The sequence below is a fragment of the Medicago sativa genome, chromosome 8 (genome assembly GCF_051527215.1).
Source record: "Medicago sativa cultivar Bolivia chromosome 8, Bolivia_mono, whole genome shotgun sequence".
Classification (NCBI taxonomy): Eukaryota; Viridiplantae; Streptophyta; class Magnoliopsida; order Fabales; family Fabaceae; genus Medicago; species Medicago sativa.
The window spans coordinates 93,175,828-93,203,704 of NC_140756.1; the positions used below are offsets into that span (position 1 = coordinate 93,175,828).

Consider the following 27,877-nt stretch of genomic DNA (forward strand, 5'->3'; position numbering starts at 1 on the left):
ACAATCATGTTGTAGCATTCATATATTGCTCCAATTTTACATTATCTGAAGCATAACAGAATTTATATTTGTAATAGGTATATATTAAGATACAAAATTTGAGGGGATAACGATAAACAAACTAGGGATAATTGAAACAAAGTTCTCGTCATTTATTTTAAACATCCCAAGACATGCAGCCAAGTCTATCAAACATATATGTTACCATGAATCACCTCTAGCAAATAGCAGTCAAAACCAAATGTTTTGACTTCAACATAGGAGATCACTTATGCATCCATGTGGTTACTTAGCCTAGCTGGTGCTGCCATGACCCTAACCTAGGGGGTTCAAACTTTTGAGTTTTCCGACCTTTTGAGCTAATAGTACAAAAAAAAATAAAATCAGAAGTTCAAAATGTAAAATATATAAGTATATATTTGTACTTTTTTTTTTAAAGTTAGGGGGATCAGTTGAACCCCCTCAAACCCCCTGCCTCCTCCCCTGAGCCTAGCATGATTATATTTTGGCAATGAAGAGACTTTACTTTCAGAAATATAAACATGTCTATGTATATTATATTATTATTATTATTATATTAAGCTTTATATAATAAATATAAATTATATTTATATGCGAGTTTAATTAATTAATAAAACTAATATAACAAAGTAGCATAATGGGAACTATAATACAACTTTGAAATTGTTAGCGGGAAGATGATGTGTGCATGATGTTGGCATGCATCGCACGGCAGAGACGATTTTTCCAAGTCGAATGAGATTTTGCAATATTAAAGTCATTGTCCCTGAACACTAGTATCATGCAAAGTACCCATTTGTAACCATCACAGATCTGCTCAGCACACCTACAGCCATTTGTAGCAATGCCTAACCATGATCTGGGTTTGGACAACAATGCCTCACAAGAAATTAATTGGATGGTGTATCCTTCATGAGATCCCCTCCTAGATCATCACAGACCCCTTGATGCAGATACAAAAGGTTCATTCAAACATAACCCTAACGTGACTAAATCCATTCCAAAGTTGCCAACAAAGTAAAAAAAAAACTAAGTTATTACAATGGACAATAAGGTCCATAAACATTGAGTAAATGCATAACATTTTAATGATCAAAGCAGACCAGAAACCATTATTGCTGCTCTATTTCTATGATAACAGTCATATGGGATGAATACTTGGCTAGCTGCAAGCTCAATTTTTTCAGCCAATGCTTCCATCTTTAGATATGCTTTGGTCTTTCAGTGGATACAGGGTAGTAAGGGAGTTAATCAGCGCAACCAAAATTGAAATTTTAATTGTTGCTTCCAGTAGAAATGTACACGGTATATAGTAGCTACTGTACACCAATCTTGATGTTTTTACGGTCCAGAACAACATTCAAAATCTTGCCGGGAACATAAATTCTCTTCCTGATAGATTGACCATCCAAATATTTGGATAGCTTTTCATCCCTAGATGCTAATGCAAAAGCATCCTCCTCGGTGCATGTTTCTTCAACCTGAATGGTACCTCTTGTCTTGCCATTAATCTGAACTGGGAGGACTACTGTCGTATCCTTCAGATAAGCAGGATTTGCCTGCAGTTACAACATATAACAGACATGATCGTGGTTAGTGTATTGATATGACACTAAGTTCATTTGATTGAAATTTAAACACAACCTGGAAAAACATCCCCCTTTAAAGATTTCAAAATATTGTGTCACTAAAATATCAATGCCAGATTGATCCTCTTCACAACCACAGTATAAGTATTTAAATGTTTGTAAAAGACTTCTGGTATTCTTGCATAAAATTCTTATTTTTCAAAATTTTGCGAAATAACTTTGTTAAAATTTATTTCATTTTCATAGTATCATTTGGGCTTAGGCTCTTTTATCTTCCAAAAAAAAAACACCAACACAAATAGGTTGTGCCTTTATCATAAAATTATAAGAAGTTTCAAAATGTATTAAAACACTTACTCAAGTTGTTCCCAAGAGGAAAAAATTGTTGCAAATCATATAATTCACGACTTAACAAATCATACCATTAGGAAAAAAAATACCGCTGTAAGTTGTGGCTGTGTACTATGACTTGTTGAAAGTTATGAAATTTAGCACTAAGCATCAGTTTGTTCTTTGTAAATAAAAAATATATACCTTTGTGATAAATATGTAAAAGCTATACTTTTGGTGGAAAAGCCAGAGATACCTATTTGACGCAATCAGTAATTGTAGAGGGAATGTGTAACATAATAAAATATTGGTTAGACATTATTGGAGGATAGTATGCTGTCAACAACAACAACAACAATCAAGCCTTATCCCACTAAGTGGGGTCAGCAACATGGATCAAATTACGCCATAATGTTCTATCATAAATCATATTTAGATCTAACTCATTTTTTTTTTAAGAAGCTAAATTAGCCCATCCAAATTGACACCATTCGATCTAACTCATTAATCTCTAAATCTTTCTTAATAGGGAGATAGTATGCTATTTATAAAATAAATTGAAAATCAGTGAACACATAACTTGACAAGCCATGAATGAATAGGAATGGTTTGATATGGACCCAAATTCATACCTTAGGAAAAGGCTCGTAGGCTAATGATTTTGTGTGGCCAAGACGAGACCATAGCTCCTCAGCCATGTGTGGCGCATATGGTGATAACAGCAAAACAAAAGCCTCAACCACTGATCTTGGATGTTTGTCCCACTGAAAATATATGCCAAGAAAAATATAGAGATCATATCGAGTCTCGTAACAGAGAGAAGCGAAGGAAAAAAGGAACGCTTGAACTATCAAAAATAAAAAAAAATAAAACCAAACACAATACACTTCATAAAGATGTGATGTACATTATACCATATAGGATATACATATGATGATGCATATTTTCATTTTGCTTCTTATTGCATCAAGCCAAACATGAATAAGATAAAAAAAGACCAATTCCATAAGTGAGTGAAAATAGGGGACCGAAACTGCAATTAAAGCTAAAGATAAAATAATTATGTAGTTATAAGGCTCAAATAACATTTTATCACCTATGCAATTTTTCGGATTTAGTCTTTAAAAAGTCGTCTGTTTTAATCTCTCAAAAATAGAAAATTTGCTTTTGGTCTTTGCTATTTTTGTTTTAGTTTATGTAATATCTGTCTGTTTTGGAATTAGTCTCTATACAGTCCCTATTCCATAGACAAATCAATATTGTTCGCTTATTCCCTTGGATGCAAAAACAATGGAAGTTGAAACAAATAAATACCTTATATGCTGCATTAAGGAACTCCATCATTGCAGAAATTCCAGTGTTGAATCGTGTGCCTTCAATTTCCTCTGTTACCTGAATACTGAAAGTAAATTCTTAGCTCAATTGTTCCAAATCAGCTTGTTAAATCCATAAACAAAGACACAAGAAAACTATGATTAAAAAGTTGAGATATTGACCTTAGCGATGCATTTATGAAGACAACGAAGTTGTTCTATAGTAGGTTCCTCATCAACGGATACAGTTCTATCCTTAAATGTGCCATCAGACAAAGGTAAGCCAACAATCAACCTCCAAGTTCTACCTAAAAAACGATGTACGCCTTCAATGCCGCTAGTATTCCATGTCTTTGAGTCTCTAGGAACATGTTAAAAAGGTAAAAATCAAAGAGAAAATTGATGTGGGGTAAGAGTCCTGTATTAGAACAAGATCACAGCTGGTAGTGTCCCCTCCCCATACCACCATAAAGAAATAAATTAAAAAGGGGCAGAATAAAATCATAATGTTGTTTTGATTAAGGACCAATCTCCACAATATATGCCACAAGTAATAGGGTTCAAGGTCAAACCTACCTCAATGGTCCCATGAACATTTCATATAAACGAAGAGAATCTGCTCCATACTCAGAAATGACATCATCAGGATTAACAACATTTCCCCTGCTTTTACTCATTTTATGGGCACGGGCAAGTATACGTATGTCAGGATTTTCTTTCAGGACAAACGAATCTCCAGATTTTGTGACCTACACTCCAGGGAAAGGTAATATAAGTTCTTGTCAAGGAAAAAAAAAAGGTTCAAAATCTTAACTCGGCAAATATTGAAAACATTGAGAAAGTGACAACTTCATTGTGAAACCTTTTCCTCAGAAATTCTTTCTAGATTATGTTCATTTAACATATTAGTGGAATCAGCAGATATCAGATTTCCATCTTCATCCCTACAAGCCATATATTGAACCTGCAATTCAAACCATTAGAAAATTGTGAATTTATGATGATTGCTTAATTTGTTTACCCTCAAATTTCAAGCAGAAGAAATGAAATTACCTCCCCAAGGATAATCCCCTGGTTTATGACACATTGGAAGGGCTCCTTGGTGGATACAACACCAATGTCAAAGAGAACCTGAGATGCAAAACTCGGTTAAATCTGCACAAATATTGCACCAACACTAACAATTGGTAATAGGCTTTTGATGCCTTATTGAACTCATTTAAATCCCTAATTGGTGGATTTATCAATCGTTCATTCAACAGCCGACGACTCAACCAAGTTGGCAGTTATTATTTAACTTCTAGAAGGATCACTTAATTTGATTTTATGAGTGTATTAAGTTTTTATATTGGGGCTAACTCATCCCCAATAACCAACTTGTAAGGTGAGGGATGTCTCTCTTTATAAACTCTAGTCAAGCCTTATCTTTAATCTAAGTGGGGCTTTGGTTTTTCCAACTATTTTCTTTAGTACCAATCGAAGAATTTCCATTAAAGTAGTTCATGATAGTAAGAATACAAACTTTCTTTCAAGTTCACGTTATTGAAACTCATTTCCTAGAAGTTGGAAAACTAAAAACATAACAAATCTCTTTAAAATTCACAACTACACCCCTTGATAAGCATTTCCTTCTTAGCTTCTTTGGTGTGAGATATAGTAATGAGAAGCATTTCCTCCTTGGCTCCAAACATAGCATATTACCAATAGAAATTCTTGTTACACTTCTAGGCTGAGCCGAAGAGTTTGCTTCCAAGCATAGGATGTTAGGATTTAGTGTAACATCAACTTTTTGTTGTCCACCTGCTTGAAAGAACATGTTGTTCGGGCTGGTTGTGGTCTTGAACGTTGACTTTGATGTGATGATGATAGCAGAGTTAACCCTGCCTAATTTCATCATTAAGTTGCTGATCAGAAAGACTTCCACGCATTTGCGAAGTAGGACGCCTCAATTCATCGGTCCTAGAAACTGGTGATCCTCTTTTCTGTCCTTGTCTGGCAACATGTGATGAAGCCATAGCCCTTTCTTGTTGGCTAACTGCTGCAGCCCCAGCTGCATTAACAACTTCTGAAAGACTTCCCTCATATTTGCAAAGTAGGACGCCTCAATTCATCGGTCCTAGAAAGACAAGCTGCTAATGCAGCTGGGGCTGCAGCAGTTATCCAACAAAAAAGGGCTATGGCTTTAACACGTGTTGCCAGACAAGGAGAGAAAAGAGGACCCGCCAGTTTCTAGGACCAATGAATTGAGGCGTCCTACTTCACAAATGTGTGGAAGTCTTTCAGATCAGCAACTTACTGATGAAATTAGGCGGAAGTTAATTATGTGATCATCATCACAGCAAATTCAAAGTTCAAAGACCACAACCAGCCTGAACAACAAGTTCTTTCAAGCAGGTGGTCAACAAAAAGTTGATGCAACACTAAATCCTAATATCCCATGCTTGGAAGCAACTCTGTGGCTCAACTTAGAAGTAACGAGAATCTCTATCTGTAATATGCTATGCTTGGAACTGAGTAGGAAATGCTTCTCATTATATCTCACACTGAAGAAACTAAGAAGGAAATGCTTATCAAGGGGTGTAGTTGTGAATAAGAGATTTGTATGTTTTCAGTTTTCCAACTTCTAGGAAATTAGCTATTTTAATGGAAATTCTTTGACTGTTGCTAAAAAAAAATATTTTTGAAAAACCAAGTCTCACATAGATTAAAGACAAGGCCTGATTAGAGTTTATAAAGAGAGGCACCCCTCAGCTTATAAGCCAGTTTTGTGGGGATGAGTTAGCCCCAATAGAGTGCATTAATTACATACAATGAACACTCTCTTTAAACCATAAACTGGACAACAGTGTTGAAAATGATAAAATGCAGGCCTTCTTTTATTTTATACATAATAGTAGTTTAACTATGGATACTTTGATTTTCGATGACCATTGATATGGTGAATCCTTTTGGATATATTTGACATGTCGAACACTATAACAAGGGGGCTAACCAATGTGTTGAAATATTTATTATTTAGTATTATTTTATTTTCTTGTTTAAGAGTCGTTATATTACTCCTAAAATAAAGGAGCTGACGACGTATTTTCTCTCCTATAAAAGGAGCCCTTTTTTTCTTCATAATAAAATAACAGACAATTATCACCCATATGTTTTTCTACATGGTATCGAGAGCTCTGTTTGGGTTAGGGTTTTGCTGACGACCCGTTCTTTCTTTCGACCAGACCGATCCAAACTATGGTGGACCCTACACAAACACCACCACCCCCTCCCGGAGGTCGCGGCGGCGGCACTAACAACAACAATTCTGGCCGCAGTGCCAACGTCAATTCCGGCGGTGGTGGAGTCAATTCAGGCAGCGGCGCCAACGTCAATTCCGGCAGAGGAAGTGGATTTCAGATGCCTGAAATGCCTAGTTTCATGACAAACAACAATTTTAACGGTGGATTAGGTTATGGCAGAGGTGATCCCAACAACAACCTTTTTGGGTCTGGTTATGGCTACCCACTTGATGGTGGTTACAATAACTCAGGAGGTGGAGGTCAAAATAACTCTCTTCAGGTTAATGTTCAGAAACTGGATGGCTCAAACTATGCTGAATGGTCCCAAACTGTTCGACTTATTCTAGATGGCAAAGGGAAGTTGGGTTTTCTGACAGGTGATGTTCCGGTGCCTGCAACAACACATCCTAATTACAGGTTCTGGAAATCTGAAAACTCTTCTATTATTGCCTGGCTTATTAATACTATGGAGGTAGGTATGAGAAAAACATACATGTATCTGCCTACACCAAAAGATGTTTGGGATGCTGTAAAACTGTCTTACTCTGATATTAAAAGTTTCTCTCAAATTTATGATCTAAAATCAAAGTTATGGAATTTAAAGCAGAATGACAGGGATGTCACTACCTACTATAATGAATTGATGGCCTTTTGGCAAGAGTTGGATCAGTGCTATGATTATAATTGGAGGTGTACTGAAGACAGTGTTCAGTTTACTAAGACGCAGGAGAATGACCGTGTCTTTATTTTTCTTGCTGGTCTCAACAAAGAACTCGATGAAGTAAGAGGTAGGATTCTTGGAAATAATCCGCTGCCAACTATCCGCGAAACTTTTTCAGAAATCAGAAGGGAGGAGGCTAGACAAAGAGTGATGATGGGAAAGTCAAACTCAGCAACTGATGGTTCAGCCCTTGTCACAAACAACTTCAACAAAGACAGCAAGAAATATGTTAAGAAGGATGGTAAACCTTGGTGTGATCACTGCGAACGTTATTATCACACGCGTGAGACTTGCTGGAAAATTCATGGAAGGCCTCCTAATTGGAAAAAGAAGGGTGAGGGTCGTGCACTTCAAGCAACTTCTGATCAAGAGCAACAATCTTCCCCAAATGCATTTCCATTCACTAAGGAACAGCTAGACCAAATGTACAAACTCCTCGAGTCTCAAACACCTTCGTGCTCCATAGCCCAGAAAGGTAACTTCCCAAATTCAGCCCATCTTAGTGTCATTCCTACTTGTACATGGATCGTTGATTCTGGAGCCACCGATCATATGACCGGTGAATCCAGTTTATTTTCTTCATACAAACCATGTGCAGGAAATTTCAACATAAAACTAGCTGATGGCTCTCTTTCAGCCGTGGCAGGAAAATGTTCTATTGTTTTGTCTCCCTTACTAACCATTCAAGATGTGTTACATGTCCCAAATTTGTCTTGCAACTTATTATCTGTCAGTACGCTAATCACAAATAAAAACTGTCAAGTTAATTTCTTTGATACTCATTGTGTATTTCAGGATTTGATCTCGGGGAGGGTGATTGGCACTGCTGAGGAAAGCGGTGGACTCTACTACTTGGAAGATGAACCAAAAACCAGACATCAATCTGGACCAATAAGTTTTTCTTTCGTTAAATCTTTTTTTGTTTCAAATAATAAGGATGACATTATGTTGTGGCATTTAAGGTTAGGCCACCCTAGTTTTAAGTATTTAAGTTTATTGTTTCCTAAACTTTTTGTTGAACAAGACATTTCTTCACTTCAATGTGAGGTTTGTGAGTTTGCTAAACATCATCGAAGTTCTTTTCCAATTCAATCTTATAAACCTTCAAAACCTTTTTCAATGATTCATAGTGATGTTTGGGGACCTAATCGAACAAGTACTTTATCCAACAAAAAATGGTTCATCACTTTTACAGATGATCATACTAGACTTTGTTGGGTATACTTGTTGAAAGAAAAATCTGAGGTAGGTCAAATAATTCAAAACTTTTGTAAATTGGTGCAGACACAGTTTAATACCCAAATACAAGTGTTTAGAACTGACAATGGTACTGAATTTTTTAATAAAATTGTTGGAAATTTTTTCCTTAAAAATGGAATTGTGCATCAAAGTTCATGTGTTAACTCACCCCAACAAAATGGGATTGCAGAGAGAAAAAACCGGCACCTTCTTGAAGTTGCACGAGCACTACTCTTCTCTACCAATGTCCCTAAATATTTATGGGGTGAGGCTGTCTTGACAGCTGCACATTTAATAAACCGTATGCCATCCCGTGTTTTGAAATTTCAAACTCCTTTGCAAAGTTTCTTGAAATATTTTCCAATTGCTTCAGTTCTGTCTGATTTACCACTTAAAATATTTGGATGCACAACTTTTGTTCACTAACACAAGCATCTTGATAAACTTGCACCCCGTGCAATCAAATGTGTTTTTATTGGGTATTCATCTTCTCAAAAAGGTTATAAATGTTTTGATCCTAATACAAAGAAAATATTTGTAACAATGGATGTTACTTTTTTTGAAAACAAACCTTTTTTTAGTAATGATCATCTTCAAGGGGGGAAAACAAATGAAGATTCTCCTGAATTGTTTGAAAACTTAATTATCTCAGAAGATGTGTATACATCACATAATTCTGTTCCTACATCTGCACCTAAAGAAAATGCCTTGAAAAAATTAGATGAACCTACTCCTTCCATGAGTAAGGATCAATCAGAATCTGAGGCAACAAATCAAAACAAAGATCAAACAAATAGTTTTTCTGAAATTAATCAAAATGCACCAGATAAAGATCCTTATAATGAAACAGAAAAAAGATTTGAGGAAGGAAATCCAATTTGGAAAGGCAAAATTTATGCCAGAAGAAACAATGATCAAGTAGTAGAAGACCCTGTTCCTCAGCTGAGCCAAGAATCTGAACCGAGTGAAAGTCAACAAACTCAGACAGGTAAATCTCTCCTTGATCCTAATCCTCTATATACCAACCTTGATGTCCCCATAGAACTTAGGAAACAATATACTGATCTTAATGTTCCCATAGCCTTTAGGAAGCCAGGTAGGTCATGTACTAGGCACCCCTTGTCTAACTTTGTTTCATATTCAAACTTGTCTCCCTCTTTTGCTGCATTTACTTCTAATCTATCTAGTGTCAAAATTCCTAAGAATGTACAGGAGGCTCTAGAAATTCCAAAGTGGAAGGAAGCTGTTTTTGAGGAGATGAAAGCTCTTGAAAAGAATAAAACTTGGAGTGCCACAACTCTGCCAGCAGGTAAAAGAACCGTGGGATGTAAGTGGGTGTTCACAATAAAGTACAATTCTGATGGATCAATCGGAAGGTACAAAGCTCGATTGGTTGCAAAAGGATTCACACAGACCTATGGCATAGATTACTCAGAGACCTTTGCTCCTGTTGCAAAGCTTAACACAATCAGAATACTCTTATCCCTTGCTGCTAACTTAGATTGGCCTCTCCATCAGCTAGATGTCAAGAATGCCTTTCTCAATGGTGAATTAGAAGAAGAAGTATACATGGATTGTCCTCCAGGTTTTGAAGAAAGTTTTGGGTCACAGGTGTGTAAACTAAAAAAGTCCTTGTACGGGTTAAAACAATCTCCGAGAGCTTGGTTTGAAAAGTTTACTCAGTCTGTGAAGAAACAGGAATATACTCAAGGACAAGCGGATCATACTTTATTCACAAAGTCAGGTCAAAATGGAATGATAACTGTTTTGATAGTCTAAGTTGATGATATTATTCTTACAGGTAATGATGAGATAGAAATGGAGAGATTAAAAAGAAACTTAGCAGCGGTTTTTGAAATCAAAGACTTGGGTCCCCTCAAGTATTTCCTTGGCATGGAAGTAGCAAGGTCAAAGAAAGGAATTGTTGTTTCTCAGAGAAAATATGTTCTTGATCTCCTACAAGAGACAGGTATGAGTGGTTGTAAGCCGGCTGACACACCGATGGACCAAAGTGCCAAACTTTGGGAGAAAGGGGACACACCAGTTGACACTGGAAGATATCAGAGGTTGGTTGGAAAATTAATATATTTGGCTCATACTCGTCCAGACATTGCTTTCTCTGTTAGTGTTGTAAGTCAATTCATGCATGCACCATATGAAGAACATCTTGAAGCTGTGCACAGAATCTTGAGATACTTAAAAGCAACTCCTGGAAAAGGGTTACTCTTCAAGAAGACCAATGATAAAGATGTGACAATATTCACTGATGCAGATTGGGCAGGGTCCATTATTGATAGAAAATCAACTTCAGGTTATTGCACATATGTGTGGGGGAACCTAGTGACTTGGAGAAGCAAAAAACAAGGGGTAGTTGCAAGAAGTAGTGTTGAAGCTGAGTTTAGAGCAATGGCCCAAGGAATTTGTGAAGGTATGTGGATTCTCAGAGTTCTAAAAGAACTGAAGATAGAGGTAGAACTTCCATTGAAATTGTACTGTGACAACAAGGCAGCTATAAGCATAGCTCATAATCCGGTTCAACATGATCGTACAAAACATATTGAGATCGATCGTCATTTCGTCAAAGAAAAGATAGACTCTGGTACACTCTGCTTGCCATTTGTTCCTTCCAATCAACAGACCGCTGATATATTGACCAAAAGCTTGGGAAGAACAACATTTGAATACTTGATCAGCAAGTTGGGCATGATTGACATCTATGCACCAACTTGAGGGGGGGTGTTGAAATATTTATTATTTAGTATTATTTTATTTTCTTGTTTAAGAGTCGTTATATTACTCCTAAAATAAAGGAGCTGACGTTGTATTTTCTCTCCTATAAAAGGAGCCCTTTTTTTCTTCATAATAAAATAACAGACAATTATCACCCATATGTTTTTCTACACAATGTTTCACCAAGAATGCTAACTACGTAAACGACACGCGTGCATTATTATTTGAGACCTATTAATCATTCTTACTAGATATCATGGAACAAGAGTGACAGGGCATAGCTTCTCCACAGACAGGTTAAATTCATGGCTTAGATTGAAACAAATCACAGACCAACATGTTCCAGATTGATACTGGAACCAAATACAAACCTTGTGCCAGAACCTAGCATATAGTAAATGGAGAACTGCATGCTCAGCACCACCAACATACACATCAACAGGGCCCCAATACCTGCAAGAGAAAAACAATTTTAAAGTGGGCGGGGAAATTCAATCAGCTAGAAATTGTGCAAGTAAAATACAAGAAACCAGCAAAAAATGGATAACGAGTAACTACTGGAAAGATAGACAAAATTAGTTGAAGCTACACCTTTCTTTTTCCTTATCAACCAGTTCTTTGGAATTATTTGGGTCCATAAATCTCAAATAGTACCTGGAAGGATATTAAAGGAAATGTGACATATACACGTAAAAAGAATTACACTTTATTTTCATTTGTATCAGATGCATAAAAATCCAGAATCAAGACCACAAAACTACTGGACTTAGCCACAAAACCATGGCTTAGTGGCTCAGGGATTACTAATAAAACAAAATCATTCAAGATCCTCCCAATAACTTACCAGCATGAACCAGCCCACTGTGGCATGGTATTTGTTTCCCGAGTAGCTGGTCTTCCGGATAACCTATCTGTGGTCTTCACCTAAAAGTGGTACCATCCAAAAAAAATATAAAAGAACGATTACAATGAGAGGGGAAAACAAGCTAAGAAAACAAAAACAGAGGACTCAGAATTATCTAAGTAATTTAACTTGTGTCATACTAAGTACACATTTAGAAATGTTAATGGTATTGCACTTCCATAAAATTTCAAGAATATAGGACCTATTACTACAGGCCTTTCAGTTTCCTTATAAATTAGAACGGCTTATATTTTTGAATGAGGCTAATGCATTAAGAAAATATTAAATGATATAGGCAGAGTTCTTACTCAGAATTTTTTAGACAGTATATAAGAAGACAAATAATCCTGCCAAGGCCGGTCCCAAGCCCGGGTAAAATGGAGAGGGTTGTGTTAGGCCTCGACAGCCAACGTAAAACTTTGTCGAATCTCTATGACATGGACCAAATACGAAGGGTATAGTTTTGGTGCAAGAGAGAGATATTAAGGATAGATGGAAGAAGTATTTCCACAACTTATTTAATGAAGGATATGAGATCTTACCAGACTCTAACAGGTTAGACATCAGAGAGGAGGACCGAAACTATAACTATTATCGTCGGATTCAGGAGCACGAGGTGAAAGAAGCGTTGAAAAGGATGAGTAATGGCAAGGCAGTTGGGCCGGACAACATACCTATCGAAGTGTGGAAAAGTCTTGGCGATAGAGGAATTGGGTGGCTCACAAAACTTTTCAACGAGATTATGAGGACGAAGAAAATGCCGGACGAGTGGAGAAGAAGCACCTTAATTCCAATCTATAAGAACAAGGGGGATATACAAGATTGCGCGAATTATAGGGGAATTAAGCTAATGAGTCATACCATGAAGTTATGGGAAAGGGTAATTGAGCGAAGACTAAGAAAAGAGACTCACGTTACGGATAACCAATTTGGTTTTATGCCTGGGAGGTCGACTATGGAAGCGATCTACTTACTTCGACGCGTGATGGAGCGATATCGGACGGATAAAAAAGACTTGCACTTAGTTTTCATTGATTTGGAGAAGGCGTATGATAGAGTACCTAGAGAGATTTTGTGGAAAGCCCTGGAGAAGAAAGGGGTGAGGATTGCCTATATTAGAGCTATCCAGGATATGTATGAGGGGGCTTCGACTAGTGTGAGGACGCAGGATGGGGATACCGGAGATTTTCCCATAACAATAGGACTGCACCAAGGGTCAACCCTAAGTCCTTATCTTTTTACTTTAGTTTTGGATGTACTGACGGAACACATCCACGAGTTAGCACCGAGATGTATGCTTTTTGCAGATGATGTAGTCTTGCTTGGTGAGTCGAGGGAGGAGTTAAACGGGAGGCTAGAGACTTGGAGGCAAGCCTTAGAAGCGTACGGTTTCCGCCTGAGTAGAAACAAGACGGAATATATGGAATGTAACTTCAGTAAAAGGAGAAGTGGGTCTACCTTAGAGGTGAAAGTTGGAGATCATATCATACCCCAAGTTACACGGTTTAGATATCTTGGGTCCATAGTACAAAATGACGGAGAAATAGAAGCTGATGTACATCATCGTATTCAAGCTGGGTGGTTGAAATGGAGAAGAGCCTCAGGTGTTTTGTGCGATAAGAAAGTACCACTTAAGCTGAAAGGAAAGTTCTATCGGACAGCAGTCAGACCGGCAATGTTGTATGGTACGGAGTGTTGGGCGGTTAAGAGCCAACACGAGAGTAAAGTAAGCGTAGCGGAGATGAGGATGTTGCGTTGGATGAGTGGTAAGACTAGACATGATAGGATTAGGAATGACATCATTAGAGAGAGAGTGGGGGTAGCACCTATAGTAGAAAAGTTGGTAGAAAATAGGCTTAGATGGTTTGGACATGTAGAGAGAAGGCCCGTAGACGCCGTGGTAAGAAGAGTAGATCAAATGGAGGAGAGTCAGGTTAAAAGAGGTAGAGGAAGACCTAAGAAAACTATTAGAGAAACCATTAGAAAAGATTTAGAGGTCAATGAGTTGGATCCAAATATGGTCTTTGATAGAACATTATGGCGGCATTTGATCCATGTAGCCGACCCCACTTAGTGGGATAAGGCGTTGTTGTTGTTGTTGTTGTTGTATATAAGAAGACAAATAATCTAAAGAGCAACTCGTGTAGATATTGAAAATGACCACTAGTGTGACTATAAGTTCTCTCTTCCTGTGACAAGATTTTAGGGAGTGCACGGAAAAGTTCCTTTGAAGGTACTTGAAACTCCTAAAATAATCAATCTATAGATTTCTCCACCTGATTGCATTTGCATTTGCATTTGCAGCAAAATAGAAGATGTACCCAGATAAGACAATGATTCAATTAGAAAAGGACCGGGTAACATTGTCTTGATATGAAAGGGGAAATATAATTCATGAACCACTACACCAGACTGTTATCATGTCGGCTCTTAAATTTATTAGTCGATGTATAGTAGCAGAGGGCTTAATAGCCAAAAAAAGTACAGCCCTGGTTCAAGTTTGGTAGGTTTATCGTCTGATCAGCCAGTCAAATCAAGATCAGTAACTATGTTTTTTTATGTATGGAAAATTTAATAGTGAGATTTCGGTAAACCATCAACATTTGTGCCAATGCCAAAGAAATGATAAAAAGGCATCCAATTGCCATTATATCTTGATAACAAAGTATGCAGAAGCAAAGTAACGATTTGTATTTGGTATAAGCTTACCCAAGACACTGCCTTAGCCAGAGGAGGCTCCCCTGTTCCTGTGGGAGAAAAATCATCCAATTCAGGTAGAATAAGGGGCAATTCAGTCTCATCCAGAGGGACAGTCTCACCACTGTCATCCAAGAAGATGACAGGGATAGGTTCGCCCCAGTAACGCTGCCGAGCAAAAAGCCAGTCCCTTAACTTGTAGTTCACCTGAAGGAAGAACAATGTATTTCATATTATACAAGCCATAAAAAACAACGTTCCAATAAAATGAACAAGCTTATTATAATTTTAGATATGAACCTTTCTCTTTCCATTTCCACTTTTTTCTGCCCAATCAATGACTTTTAGAGCTGCTTCTTTGCTACGCAAGCCATTAATGTCAAGCCCCATTAACGTATTTGATGAATTTGCAATAATGCCTTCACCTGGAAAAGCCTTTCCAGACTCAGCGATGCTTTTATCATCTGGCATTACAACCCAGCGAATAGGAATGTCATATTTCAAAGCAAACTCATAATCGCGTGAATCATGTGCCGGCACAGCCATGATTGCTCCTGTTCCATAACTGCCACAGTAACCACAATTATATTCTGGTTTCATATAACTTTTCACCACATTGACCATGTCATGGAATATTTAGCAATCAATAAATGAAATCTGCATTCTAAATGATACTTGTATACACACCTCCCCAAAACATAATCTGCCACCCATATCGGAATGGCTTCCCCGTTTGCTGGATTTTTTGCATAACAACCAGTAAAGACTCCAGTCTTTTCCTTCTGAAGCTCCGTCCTCTCAAGGTCACTCTTTTTTGAGGCAAGGTCAATATAATCTTCTACCTGAGATTAAAATCCCTAAGAATCACCATCTCCTTGTCTCCGATTAAAATCCTTCTAATAAATTAGGCAACAGAAATGCATAACTTACATGCTTGCTCTGAGCAGTGGAAATCAATGATGAGATCAAGGAATGCTCTGGTGCCACAACCAAGTAACTAACACAAACCAAGCAAATAGGAAATTGATGAATAGTTTATTTCATGAGTGCTTAATCTGATTCATAAAGTTCATAAAATATTTATTGAAAATTGAATAGATAAATACGTTGCTCCAAAGATCGTATCAGGCCTGGTAGTATACACAGTAATCTGCGTGTCTCTCTCCTTTCCATCACCATCAAGAATGCAAAAATCCAACTCAGCCCCTTCTGACCTCCCTATCCAATTTCTCTGCATTTCTTTTACACTTTCCGGCCAGTCCAGGTCATCTAAATCCTCCAGAAGACGGTCAGCATATGCAGTAATCTTGAGCATCCATTGCCTCATCGGCTGCTTGGCAATAAACAACGACACTGTAAAGATTATGAAACCATTCAAAAAAAAAACCATAAGAGAAAAACCACCCAAAAAAGTAAATTGAAAGAAATATGTATACATTAATCAGTATACCTTTCTTACTACAGGATGACCACCGCGTTCACTCACACCATCAATAACCTCCTCATTGGCCAACACCGTGCCAAGTGCAGGGCACCAATTAACTGGAACTTCAGCCTGAGTTTTTTTTATATGATGTTAAGAACACCATAAGAACATCAATACTTAGGAATTAAATGAAATAAGCACAATTTCTAAGTCATTGTCATATGCTGAACCTGATATGCCAATCCTCTCTTTAAAAGCTGTAGAAAGATCCATTGAGTCCATTTGTAATATTCAGGTTCTATGGTTGATATTTCACGATCCCAGTCATATGAGAATCCTAATGATTTCAACTGTAAAGACATATTAGTAATGCACCCATAAAAGGAATTTCTCTTTTCAGGTAAATACATATCAGAGCCATGGGAAGCAAATCAAGTGGAGGCTATTCAAATCACTTTCCAGTTACTTGAATTAACAATTCAAACAAGATGTATATTATGAAATGTAATAGAATTTATTGAGTGATTAAATTGTAATTTATAATACAAAAACTCCTTATTGTTTTTATAGTTCAAAGCATAGGCTTACAGCTTACTGGCTACTTTGAAGCTTATCCAGGAAACCAACGCCACAACTCAATTATTTAGATCCTTTTCAATATAATTATTTAGAATAATTGCAATTTGATTTCTCTAATTTGGACTAAGTGAGATTTCTGTCCCTTGGCTTTTTTCAAGCTAGTCAAGGAACCAAACTTGGTCCTGCAGTCAATATTCTTCTACCTGAAACTCATATTTTCATTTTCTATCTAAATATACAGGGGTCTGCTCTGGATTTGGAACATGAAACAATTCCAAAAGTTCAGAAAGAAAAAAATTTAATGAAAATTTGATAAAGTTGAAGGAAAATGTAAATTTTTTTATTTTGATCGAAATTTGCTTTTAGATTGGTGAATTTTAAGTGGATTTAAATATTTCAATTTGTAAAGATTTTAAAGAGAATATGAAAATTTCAAAAGTTTTTGAACAAACACAAAAACATGAAGGATTGATTGAGGACCAAATCATATTGACTAGTTGATAGAGGGAAAGTGAGACCTAACTAACTACTTAACTATTCACAACTACAACTTAACACAGTTTTCCAAAGAGTAAAGATCTTCAAATGGATCAAAATTGGGCGCATAAGTTCATTACCGGCACAATATAGGCAGCAAATAAGCAGCAAATGTTAATAATTATAGGATATCTCTAATCATTTAATACAATAATTAAATACAAGGAGTTCATTCAATTCAACACATGCATGCTTCAGATCCTTTCATTACCAGTTTACCTGAGAAGTAAAGCGATTAATATTGGTCACAGTGGTGAGCTTTGGGTGAGTTCCTGTCTGAACACAAAGCCAATAAAAAAGATGGAAATTATTACTATACTCAAAAAGATTGCAGAGAACATTGACATGCTAGCTATGAAGCACAAACACAAACACCTGACAGCCACTGACACATGGATGCTGGTAAATATTTGAGAAAATAACATAGTAATTGAATACTATAATCGGTAATCATATGTGTCAGTGTTGTTCCATACACTATCTGACATGTGTCCAGTGTACACGTCTTCTTCAATAAGAAATGTAAGTGCTACATAGCATGTCAGTGATAGGAAGAAGCAAGAAATAGACCTGAATAGCATATTGTTCTGCAGGCAATCCAAAAGCATCCCAACCCATTGGATGCAACACATTATATCCTTGCATTCGTTTAAACCTAGCTAGAATATCAGTCGCAGTGTATCCAAGTGGATGTCCAACATGTAACCCAGCTCCACTGCAACAAAAATGGATAATAATCTCAATTTCATTGCAATTCTGAATATAAATCTAAAAATTGAAAAATAAAAGTAACTTCAATTGAAAACCTAGGGTAAGGGAACATGTCGAGAATATAATATTTAGGTTTTGATGTATCGATATCATCATCTGGAGTTCTGAAAGTGCGAAATTCGTCCCAAAAACGCTGCCACTTGGGCTCAATTTCATGGAAAGGATAAGCTCTGTTAACAGGCTTCTTCTTCTGCTCCGTTTCGTTCAGTTTATCATTTGTTGCCGAGTTTCTGATTCTACAACTGTGACTGTGACTGCGGAATCTGAGAGTAGAAGAAGATGTTGTTCTTCTGAATGGTGTGGGAAAAGGAACGGTGCTGAATTTTGAGGAAGGGAGGGGGAATAATAGAGACGGAGGAGAAGAGTGTGATGAGAGGAATTGGACATTGTTGAGATGAAGCATTTGGATTGATTGAAACAGAGAAATGAAAGAACAGAGAAAGAGGATAACGTCCTGAATGAATGAAGATGGCGCTTAAAACTGAACAACCACGTTTAGAGATTTATTTTTGGCTTAAATGCACTTTTGGCCCCCTATATTTCAAATAGTTGCGATTTTGGCCCCCTAAAAAAAAAAATGGATATTTTGGCCCCCTATGTTTTGTTTCTCTTTTGGTTTGCTGAAAAGTCAATAAAAAAATCGAAAAAATCAATTTTTAAATAAAATAAATGAAAAAAATAATAAAAAAATATTAAAAAATTCTAGAAAAATGAAAAATAATAAAAAAATAAAAATTTTCCAGATTTTAAATTTAATAAATGAAAAAAAATCCAGAAAATCAATTTTTAAATTAAATAAATGAAAAAAAGAATAATAAAAAATACAAAATAATGAAAAAATTCGAAAAAAATAATGTCAAATTTTTCAGATTTTTTAAAAAATTCGAAAAAAATACGGAATTTTTTTAAAAAAATCTGGAAAATTTGACATTATTTTTTTCGAATTTTTTCAGAATTTTTTTCGAAATTTTTTTTTCAAATTTTTTCCAGAATTTTCTAATGTTGAAAATTTGACATTCTAAAGGCGCAAGGAAACGAAAAAAATATACACAAAAACACCAACGAGAATACAACTTGGCCACAAATTTGGTACATATTTCTTCTTTAGGGAAATGAATGTTGTCCATGAATTTTTGTCAAAAATTTTTCGTTTTTTTAATCATTTTTATTAATATTTTTATTTTTCAAGAATTTATTTCATTTTTTTGTAATATTTTTTCGTTTTTTAAATTTTTTTTATTTTTTCATTTTTCCAGAATTTATTTCATTTTTTTGTAATATTTTTTCATTATTTTTTTCGTTTTTTAAAAAATCTGAAAAATTTGACATTATTTTTTTCGAATTTTTTCATTATTTTTTAATTTTTTATTATTCTTTTTTTCATTTATTTAATTTAAAAATTGATTTTCTGGATTTTTTTCATTTATTTAATTTAAAATCTGGAAAATTTTTATTTTTTTTATTATTTTTCATTTTTCCAGAATTTTTTAATATTTTTTTATTATTTTTTTCATTTATTTTATTTAAAAATTGATTTTTTCGATTTTTTTATTGACTTTTCAGCAAACCAAAAGAGAAACAAAACATAGGGGGCCAAAATATCCATTTTTTTTCTTAGGGGGCCAAAATCGCAACTATTTGAAACATAGGGGGCCAAAAGTGCATTTAAGCCTTTATTTTTCCCAGTTTTTTTTTTTTTTAAGGAATCCCACTTTACTAGTGTAAAAGGCCAACGGTAAAACCATGACACCCAAACTTAGGTGGCATTTACCATGGGAAGATTGAATCCTTTCCCACCATGGGAAAGGTGACTTCTCACCCACACTTGGCAGTCAAACAAATTGTTTTTGTTTTATTTGTTTGGACAAACATAAGGATAAGGATCCTCTCCTTTAATATTTGTCTCCTTATCTCCCATTCTCCAAATTTTAGTCATTCGATCAATCCAACGGTGGTAAATTTAAAAGAGAGAAAACTAAAGAAAATTGTTGTTCACACATTAGAGAAGGTTGTGACACACATGTAAAATACGTTTTTGCCCCCTCGGCAGTTAACTACCGAGGAATTTGAAATCCGGCTGCAGTTAACTGCCGAGGAATTCCTCGGTAGTTAACTGCCGAGGAAAGCATTTATGCAGACAGCAGGTCCTGCATTAATGCTAACCCTTACCAAGCCGTTTTTAGGCCAGTTTTGACCTGTAATTTCACCAGAGCATTTCCATAGGCAATTCAAATTATACAACAATGAAACTCGGTCATAAACAAGAAAAATACAATATCTTTTACATTTGTCCATAATTAAATCAAACCGACATTTGGTTCAAACCACACAAAAGTTTGAAATTCATCAAAACGGAACATAGTGTCCATAATCAAACAATACATTACAACACATTACAACTCATTACACATCATTAAATTAAATCCCTACTTACATTCATTACAATTGCATATGGAACGAACATATATATATAATACATTATTTTCCACCATATTCCTAAACATAAATCCGACGTCGCTATCGTCTTTAATAATCCAAGGCATATAGCTTGTCGTTTTCCATGTGAATTCATCTCTATCTTCTCCTAGGTCTATCGTTGGCATTAGAGCAGACAAGTGACGTGTATATTGATTTTCACCAAGATGCTCAAAATAAGTGTTAAGTTGTGTCTTCAAATCATCAATAGAGTCTGTCGGTGTTATCATAACCTTAACCGTCTTTTTAAACGCGCAATACCTAACACGACCTTCAATTCTTGCAACCTCTGACATGTTTCACTTGACAAAAGCTTTAACAAAATAATCATAGATTAGAACAAAATTAAATGGAATGTAATAACGAATAAATCAAATGCGTAAACATTAATAAGCTATAAATAAGTATTGCACTAGTTTCAAGTCAATAAAAGTCATATTATCATATATATCAATATCAATTACATAATGTTACTTATATATTGGCCATAAAAAATTGGCATTACAATTTTGACCCCAAAATATACGTCGGTGTAATTTCTACCAAAAAAAAGGACTAACACCGACAAAAAAATCACTCGTTAAAGGCCAAGTGATTGGAGAAGATCAAGTGACATAAAATCTTCCTCATCTTCCGCAATAACTTCAAATTGTTGCTTTGGTTTTTCGGGAGTGTACAACAAAATAGGCGCCGCTTTGTTTGATTCTTTTTGTGGTTTTGGCGGTTTGTTTCCACTTTCAATAGCCATGAGCTTTCGGAACAACTCATGTTGATCCAAATACTCATCTTCCCAAGTCACCGCATCTTGTTTCTTGTGATTGTGCCACTCGTAGATGATGGAGGTAGTGGACAACCATTCCTCAAATAAATAAGCACAAAGTGATTAGGAATTACCCCAAGGCACATGATGGGAGTTTTTTGCTTACCCGGCGGTGGTGGCCCTCTTAGTGGAAAAAAAGATTCCGAGTTACCAACTTCAAGATTTGTCAACACAACCACACACCTTTTGTAATAATTAGCAACAATGTGCCCCATGTCCGGAAAAGTCAACCACTTATCAACAAGATGTGCACAACTTTTTGTATTTGCGGGAGGATGTAAGCCATTTAAAATGTAGTTATAACGATCCTCACCCGCAAATACTTCAACATAATCATCTCTATGATCTTTCAATTCTTGAATAAGATGTGTACGAATCATGAGATGATTTTGTTCGGTTAAGCCCGTGAACTCGGCTATAGCCCGGAATCCACAATGTCCATCACCAATAACATCCACCACTTTTTCAATAAATGGAAGCATGAAGCGTGGCATATAATCAATAGGCCTCATAACCGGGATAGCCTTAGGCTTTGGATACCGAGAAGGTGGTGGAAGTGGGGAAATTGGTGCTTTACCAAGACGAGCACCTTTTTTCCTTTTATATGATGATGTTGTTGGTGATGGTGACGGTTGACTATCCGGATTTTGGGAATCAACAACCTCCCAAGAAGAAGGGATCCGACTAGTGGATGTAATTCTTCCTTTAGACCTCGCAATGTCCACTTTTTTCTTGGCTCCCTTGATTGTTGCTTTTTGTGGTGGTGGAGACATCATGGTGGTTTCAGGAAGTGCCAATTGCCGCAAAGCCTCTTTGACTTCAAGCTTCATTTGGAAAGGGAGTTTCTTGAGACGTTCTACAATACCCTTCAACTCATCATCCACCGAAAAACCAAGTTCATTACTTTCTTCTCCCATGCGTAACCTTTACCAATGGTGGTGTATCTCATCCAATAAAATTGGCTTTTCTTCAAGGAGTTTAGTTGCAATTTCGCATGCACATGGTAGGCCGTAAGATGTCCTTTGAACACAACCACAAATTTCCTTGTTCATGCACAACGTTTCCCTACAACGTGACTCTTCCATAGCAATGTTGTCCAAAGCATATCTAGACACATGACCACCTAAGCCGGAGTACAAAGTGACATCTTTGAATCTATGTTCCAACACGGTAACGCTCTGACCAAAGGCTGTTTGTATCGCAGTGTGTTGAAGCAACAACATGTTATGTATTTTCTCCCAACAAGTACCCAATCACCCACACTATTGTCCAAATATTTCTTCACCAAAGCATGAGCTGATTCTACCCTATTGGTGGATCTACAACCAAGATGCAACACACGGTCTGTCCATACCCTAACTATTTTCTCCTTCACTTCATTCAAGGTGGTCATGGCATAATTTAGGAAAAGTGGGAAATCACTACAAGCATCTTGGAACTCCACTAATGCATTTGCATATAACTCTTGAGTGGACGATTCAACCATATCTTTCCATGCCCTCATGATCTTCTTGACAACATCGCGATTACTCACCTCTTTCCCATCCTTTTTTCCCAAAGGATATTTACAATCTAAGACACACCTTTGTTTAACATTTGCTTGCACATGAAAGTAACAATTCATAGCATAACTTTCCGGGAAAACAATTCCAACCGCTTTCATCAAAGACTCATCCCTGTCGGTAACAATCACCTTAGGCATATTCATCTTTGAAGTAAGAAGTTTACGCAACATTTTTAAAACCCAAACAAAGTTTTCCTCTTTCTCATGCATCAAGAATCCAAACCCAACCGAATATGTCAAATCGGTCGAAGTTACCCCAACTACCTCAAACATTGGCATCTTATACAAGTTGGTTTTGTAGGTGGAGTCCATAACCAAAACCGTTGGAAAATTGTTAAACAACTTAACGGATGTTGGATGAGCCCAAAAGATATCTTCGATTGTATTACTTTCACCATGTGTTCTTGAGTAATAAGTATAGTTGTGCTCCTCCAACTTCGAGATTAGATATCGCAACGGCTTCTTGTCACCTCTATTTGCCTTCCATATTTTTTGATGTTCATTGTACACTTGCTTCACATTTGTCATGCAATGTGGTCTTTTGTTCTTCAAGTGTATCAAAATATTTCTTGGAAGCATCTTGCTCTTGGTCAAGTCATGTACAATCTTCTTGTCATCCTCCTTTAATCTACCGGCAAGAATGTGTCCTTCTAAAGCCGGTTCCATCGCATGGTTGTGAACTCCATTGAGAATGTTCAATCCCCATTCCTTTGTTTGCGTACTTCGATATCCACTAATCATGAACAAGCACCCGCATTTTCTTGAGCCCGTTGTCGCATGCTTCGGTTTTTTTTAGGCACTTTGTGAGCTCCACTCCTTTCACACACTAGGCGCAATATTAGATGGATCAAGCTTGATTTTGTGTAACAATTGTAAATCCCGCCTTATTTGCTTGACAACGTACCCACCCAAGCAATTCTTCTCTATCTTGAAACTTAATGTCGTCAGAAAAAAACCTAGCCGTGTCAACTTCGTGGGCTTGAAGTGGGACGACACCAGGACTAACATATTTAGAAAGCTTCAACATGGACGGAAGCTCCATCAATGTTTGGTTTGACTTCAACCTTAGGCGGTTTGACATCTTTGGACAAAATTACGTTTTGTCTCTCCCGAAACATCTTCCGCGTTCTCGGTCATTACTATAATTAAACAACACAAAAATATAAATTAACAACTTACTAATGCATAAACATCAATGCCATAATGAACTAAAACAAAAAAAACAAAGAAAAAAAAGTTTGGAAAAAATGGCAGTAGCTGCCATTTTTTCGTTCTTAAAATTTTTCCCAAGTGTTCCTCGGTAGTTAACTACCGAGGTTTCCCTCGGCAGTAAGGTACCGAGGTTTTCCTCGGCAGTATACTACCGAGATTCCCCATGCCAGAGTTCTACGTAACTGACGTAGATACCCATACAATAACCAAAAAATAAATCGATTAAAATGCTCAATACCTGTTTTTTTACGTCTAGAGTGTGTTGATAGCTCCTAGGCTTGATGCTTGAATCATTTGGGGGAAGATTTGATAGAAAAAAATTATTGGATTTGGGGGGGAATGGATGAAATGATATGGAAGTTGATGAAAATAGTGTGTAGGGGAGCAGGTTTCCTGTTTCATCTGACGAAACATAATACTCGGCAGTTAACTACCGAGGAATTCCTCGGCAATTAACTGCAGCCGGATTTTGAATTCCTCGGCAGTTAACTGCTGAGGGGGCAAAAAGGTATTTTACATGTGTGTCCCAGCCATATGGAATGTGTCAACAGCAATTTTCAAAACTAAATCCGTAAATCTGGAAAGACGAAAAAATGGGACAACATTAACAAGACTCTTCAACCTGATGCCACAACATAGACAACCCTTAACTAACGTGTTCCCCTTCGTCGGCGACGGAGAACACAGTGGTAGCGCCGCAACTGATGGGTGGGAAGCATCCTGCAGTTCCGAATTGTGACACGGTGGTGCTCACAGTTCCGATTTGACAGAGGACAAAGTTGCGTGTGATGGTACTCCGGTCGGAGACGACGGTGTCGGCTAGTGGTCACCCACAACAGAGACACCGTCTTCACACCGTTCAACAGTGACGGAGAAGACGGGGTGAACGGTGCGACCGCTGGGCTCTTCCTCACCCCTTGCACTTTCTTATATGCATTGGTTATGGTGAACTCACAATTTTGCAAAAGTACGTGTGTGTTTGGTTTGGCGGTGGCGAGAATTGATTTTAATAGAATTGAGTTTGAGAGAATTGATTTTGGTTAAAAGTGAGTTGGATGTGAATTGATTTATGTTTGGATACACTTTACTAAAAGTGATTCTTATGAGTTGATGTTGTTTGGATAGTTTGAATCAAAATTGATTTTGAATGCAAAATTACCAAAAGGGGAATTAATATCTATTTAAAATTAGACTTCATTTTTCTTTAATAAACTTCATTTTTATTTTATATAATGGTTCAAATTTATGTTGCATTATTAAGTCAATTATTTGTAGATTAATAAAACTTTTAAAACAAAATGAAAATTGTATTTTAGTAAATAAATTAAAAAATGAATACTGTATTAAAAACTTTTTTGCATAGATAATTTAATTTGATTTAAATATATTATATTATTATTTTTACGGATATTTTCACCATGGAGCCGGTTGATGATTCAATTGTTCATTTTTATGCATTTAAACTCACATCTTTTTATAAAAAAAAAACTTAAAGCTAAGAATGAAGATTCAAACCTAATTGGTATTTATTTAAGGATTTAACGTATACATCTATTGCCTATTTATTTGTTAATTTTTTTCTTGCATTGAATATTAATTTCACCTTTCATATTTTTTTAAGATATTATTGTAGTATTAGGTGCAAAGAGAGAACTCACATAATTCAAAAGCGGTGTACAATCAACCAACTATATACCTCCAGAGTTGGATGATCTTGAGTAAATATTATTTAATGTTTTTGTCCCTCATTAATAAGCATCTGGAGTAATTTAATTTATTTGCAGAGGAGGGGAGAAACTCAGGTGCACACGGGGAGAATATGCAAATCAACTTATTGACTTTATGTTTAAAAATTCATATGTTCCAATTATTTTCATATTCCAATTGGCTAAGTTTAAATTATATAAAAGTATTTTTCTTAAGAAATTCTTACATGTTTATGATTCAAGTTTATTGTGTATATTATAAACTGTTTGCAAATGTTTAATTTTTTTTTTATATTTTGGCTTTTAGGAAAATGTGAGTATCAAACACACCCTGTAATAATTCAAAACCAATTATTAACGCTGATATTCTTAAAGTTCAACAACTCTAATCCATGTATTCTTAATATAAATCAATTATGTTCTATTCAAACTTTTAAGATAAAAATTAATTTATGTTTGTATTTTTATATTAGGTACAAAGAGTTCAATTCAAAATCAAGATCTCAATCATTGGCTAAGTTAATTACAGAACCAAAATACTTATTAGAAGATGACTTTTTGAAAATGTCTACTTACAAAACAATCGTAGGGTTAAACAATTGCCAAGAGGTATTTGTTATGTACATAACCGACGTATATTTTTTAAAAATTAATTAAAAAATGAAATTTAAAAGAGTATTTTTAGGATGATTCATTTGTCACATATGGTATTGTGAAACATACATACTTTGAATCACGATGGTCCTGTCGTGGATGTCCATCAAAGAATTGTTTGGCCAGGGTTAGAGAGGAAGATGATTGATATCACTGTTGGAGATGTGAGGATGATTACGCGTCATTTGTATTTAGGTACTTACGACTTTTTTTCTTTCTTTTTTTTTTTTTTGGAAAATCGAGCTTCTTTCATTTTATTCTTATTTTAATTATAGAGAATTGCCAAGGCTTACACTCATGTTGATGTTGGTGTGATTTAAATATGTATAATGGACCGTCATAATATTCCCTACGACCTAAGAGTCCTCTAGAAACGCTCAAAAGCCCTCCATAAGGGCTCCTGAGGCCCAGGCAGAAATCTTTAGAAACCGCCTAAAACACCCAAAGCTCAGCTCCCTTGGGGCTGAAGTAATGCTAAAACAAGCCCACAAGGAGGCTATAAATACCATCCTTGGGAGTACTTTTGCAAGTACAGTTGGTGCTGTCTGTGTCGACGGTAAAACTAACCTAGACCACACTCACAAACCAAAAAATTTCCGGCGATCTCGAAGAGACGATGACCGGCGAAAACCAAACCTACACTGTTACTTGCGTGGCCTCAAGATCCTCAAACAGCTCCTCGGATTATCATTATAGTCTTAACTCTAGTTCTTGAAATTTTACTTTCAATTTTACCATCAATATGGTTTTAGTGTATGTTTGGATCTATGTAGCACAAATGCATTGAAGACTTGTTTTGTGTTTGACACGTGACACCGATATATGTAATTGCATTAGAATTATTACTCATGTCGACGTGTAATTTCAATGTCGTGTTTGACGCCTGCGCCAATTCTTCATAGGTTTGAAAATTTTGATCTCATTGTTTAAAAAGTGAACAGAGTTACAACAAGATCAATAAACAAAGCAGATGTATTAGATGGAATAGATTTCATTCCATTAAATCTTGTTTTCTAACAACCAAACAATTACAAGCCGTGTGTGCTTTCCAACTCTTTCCAAACATTAGTTCAGAATCTTTAGCAAGTAAATAGATGTTATAATTCATGTATTACTTAGTTTTGTCATGGTTTCTAAACAAATATTTTAAATGAGATAAATTAAAGAAATGAAAATTGATAATTTAGGAAATTGTGTTGTTTTGCTGTCAATCGCCATGTATTTTGTAACGCAATGAATGTATTTGGATGCTATGCATAGAATCACCTACATTCATTTTAAATTCTCCGTAATTTTGAGTGAAAAAAA

At 36.1% G+C, this 27,877-nt stretch overlaps 1 protein-coding gene across 2 annotated transcripts; it reads right to left on the reverse strand.

The window, feature by feature from the left end:
- Nucleotides 1-602: 602 nt before the first annotated feature.
- Nucleotides 603-18,615, reverse strand: EMB2369 (tRNA synthetase class I (I, L, M and V) family protein). Of its 2 annotated transcripts, none has more exons than XR_015023972.1 (20): nt 18,174-18,615; nt 17,938-18,082; nt 17,587-17,643; nt 16,482-16,601; nt 16,276-16,380; nt 15,932-16,155; nt 15,756-15,822; nt 15,513-15,667; nt 15,126-15,390; nt 14,838-15,032; nt 12,069-12,148; nt 11,816-11,878; nt 11,596-11,677; nt 4,307-4,384; nt 4,116-4,217; nt 3,830-4,002; nt 3,437-3,614; nt 3,255-3,339; nt 2,573-2,704; nt 603-1,580 (listed from the first exon to the last, which is right to left on the reverse strand). XR_015023972.1 is itself a non-coding variant. In XM_085738781.1 (20 exons), the coding sequence occupies exons 1-20, from the start codon at nt 18,539-18,541 to the stop codon at nt 1,338-1,340; spliced, it is 2,910 nt and encodes a 969-aa protein (XP_085594907.1). In that variant the 5' UTR covers nt 18,542-18,615; the 3' UTR covers nt 603-1,337. The 2 variants fall into 2 exon arrangements, 1 of the variants encoding a protein (XP_085594907.1); XM_085738781.1 differs by having other exon boundaries at nt 3,255-3,332.
- Between the last annotated feature and the right edge of the window lie 9,262 nt (nt 18,616-27,877).

Bases quoted from the DNA above. Each gene is read 5' to 3' on its own strand.
- EMB2369 (XM_085738781.1), bottom strand. From the start codon at position 18,541: ATGCTTCATCTCAACAATGTCCAATTCCTCTCATCACACTCTTCTCCT. The intron at 11,678-11,815 runs GTGTAGCTTCAA...TTTCTCTTGCAG, and splicing joins GTTGATAAGGAAAAAGAAAG to GTATTGGGGCCCTGTTGATG. The intron at 4,218-4,306 runs GTAATTTCATTT...TTTGAATTGCAG, and splicing joins AGGGGATTATCCTTGGGGAG to GTTCAATATATGGCTTGTAG.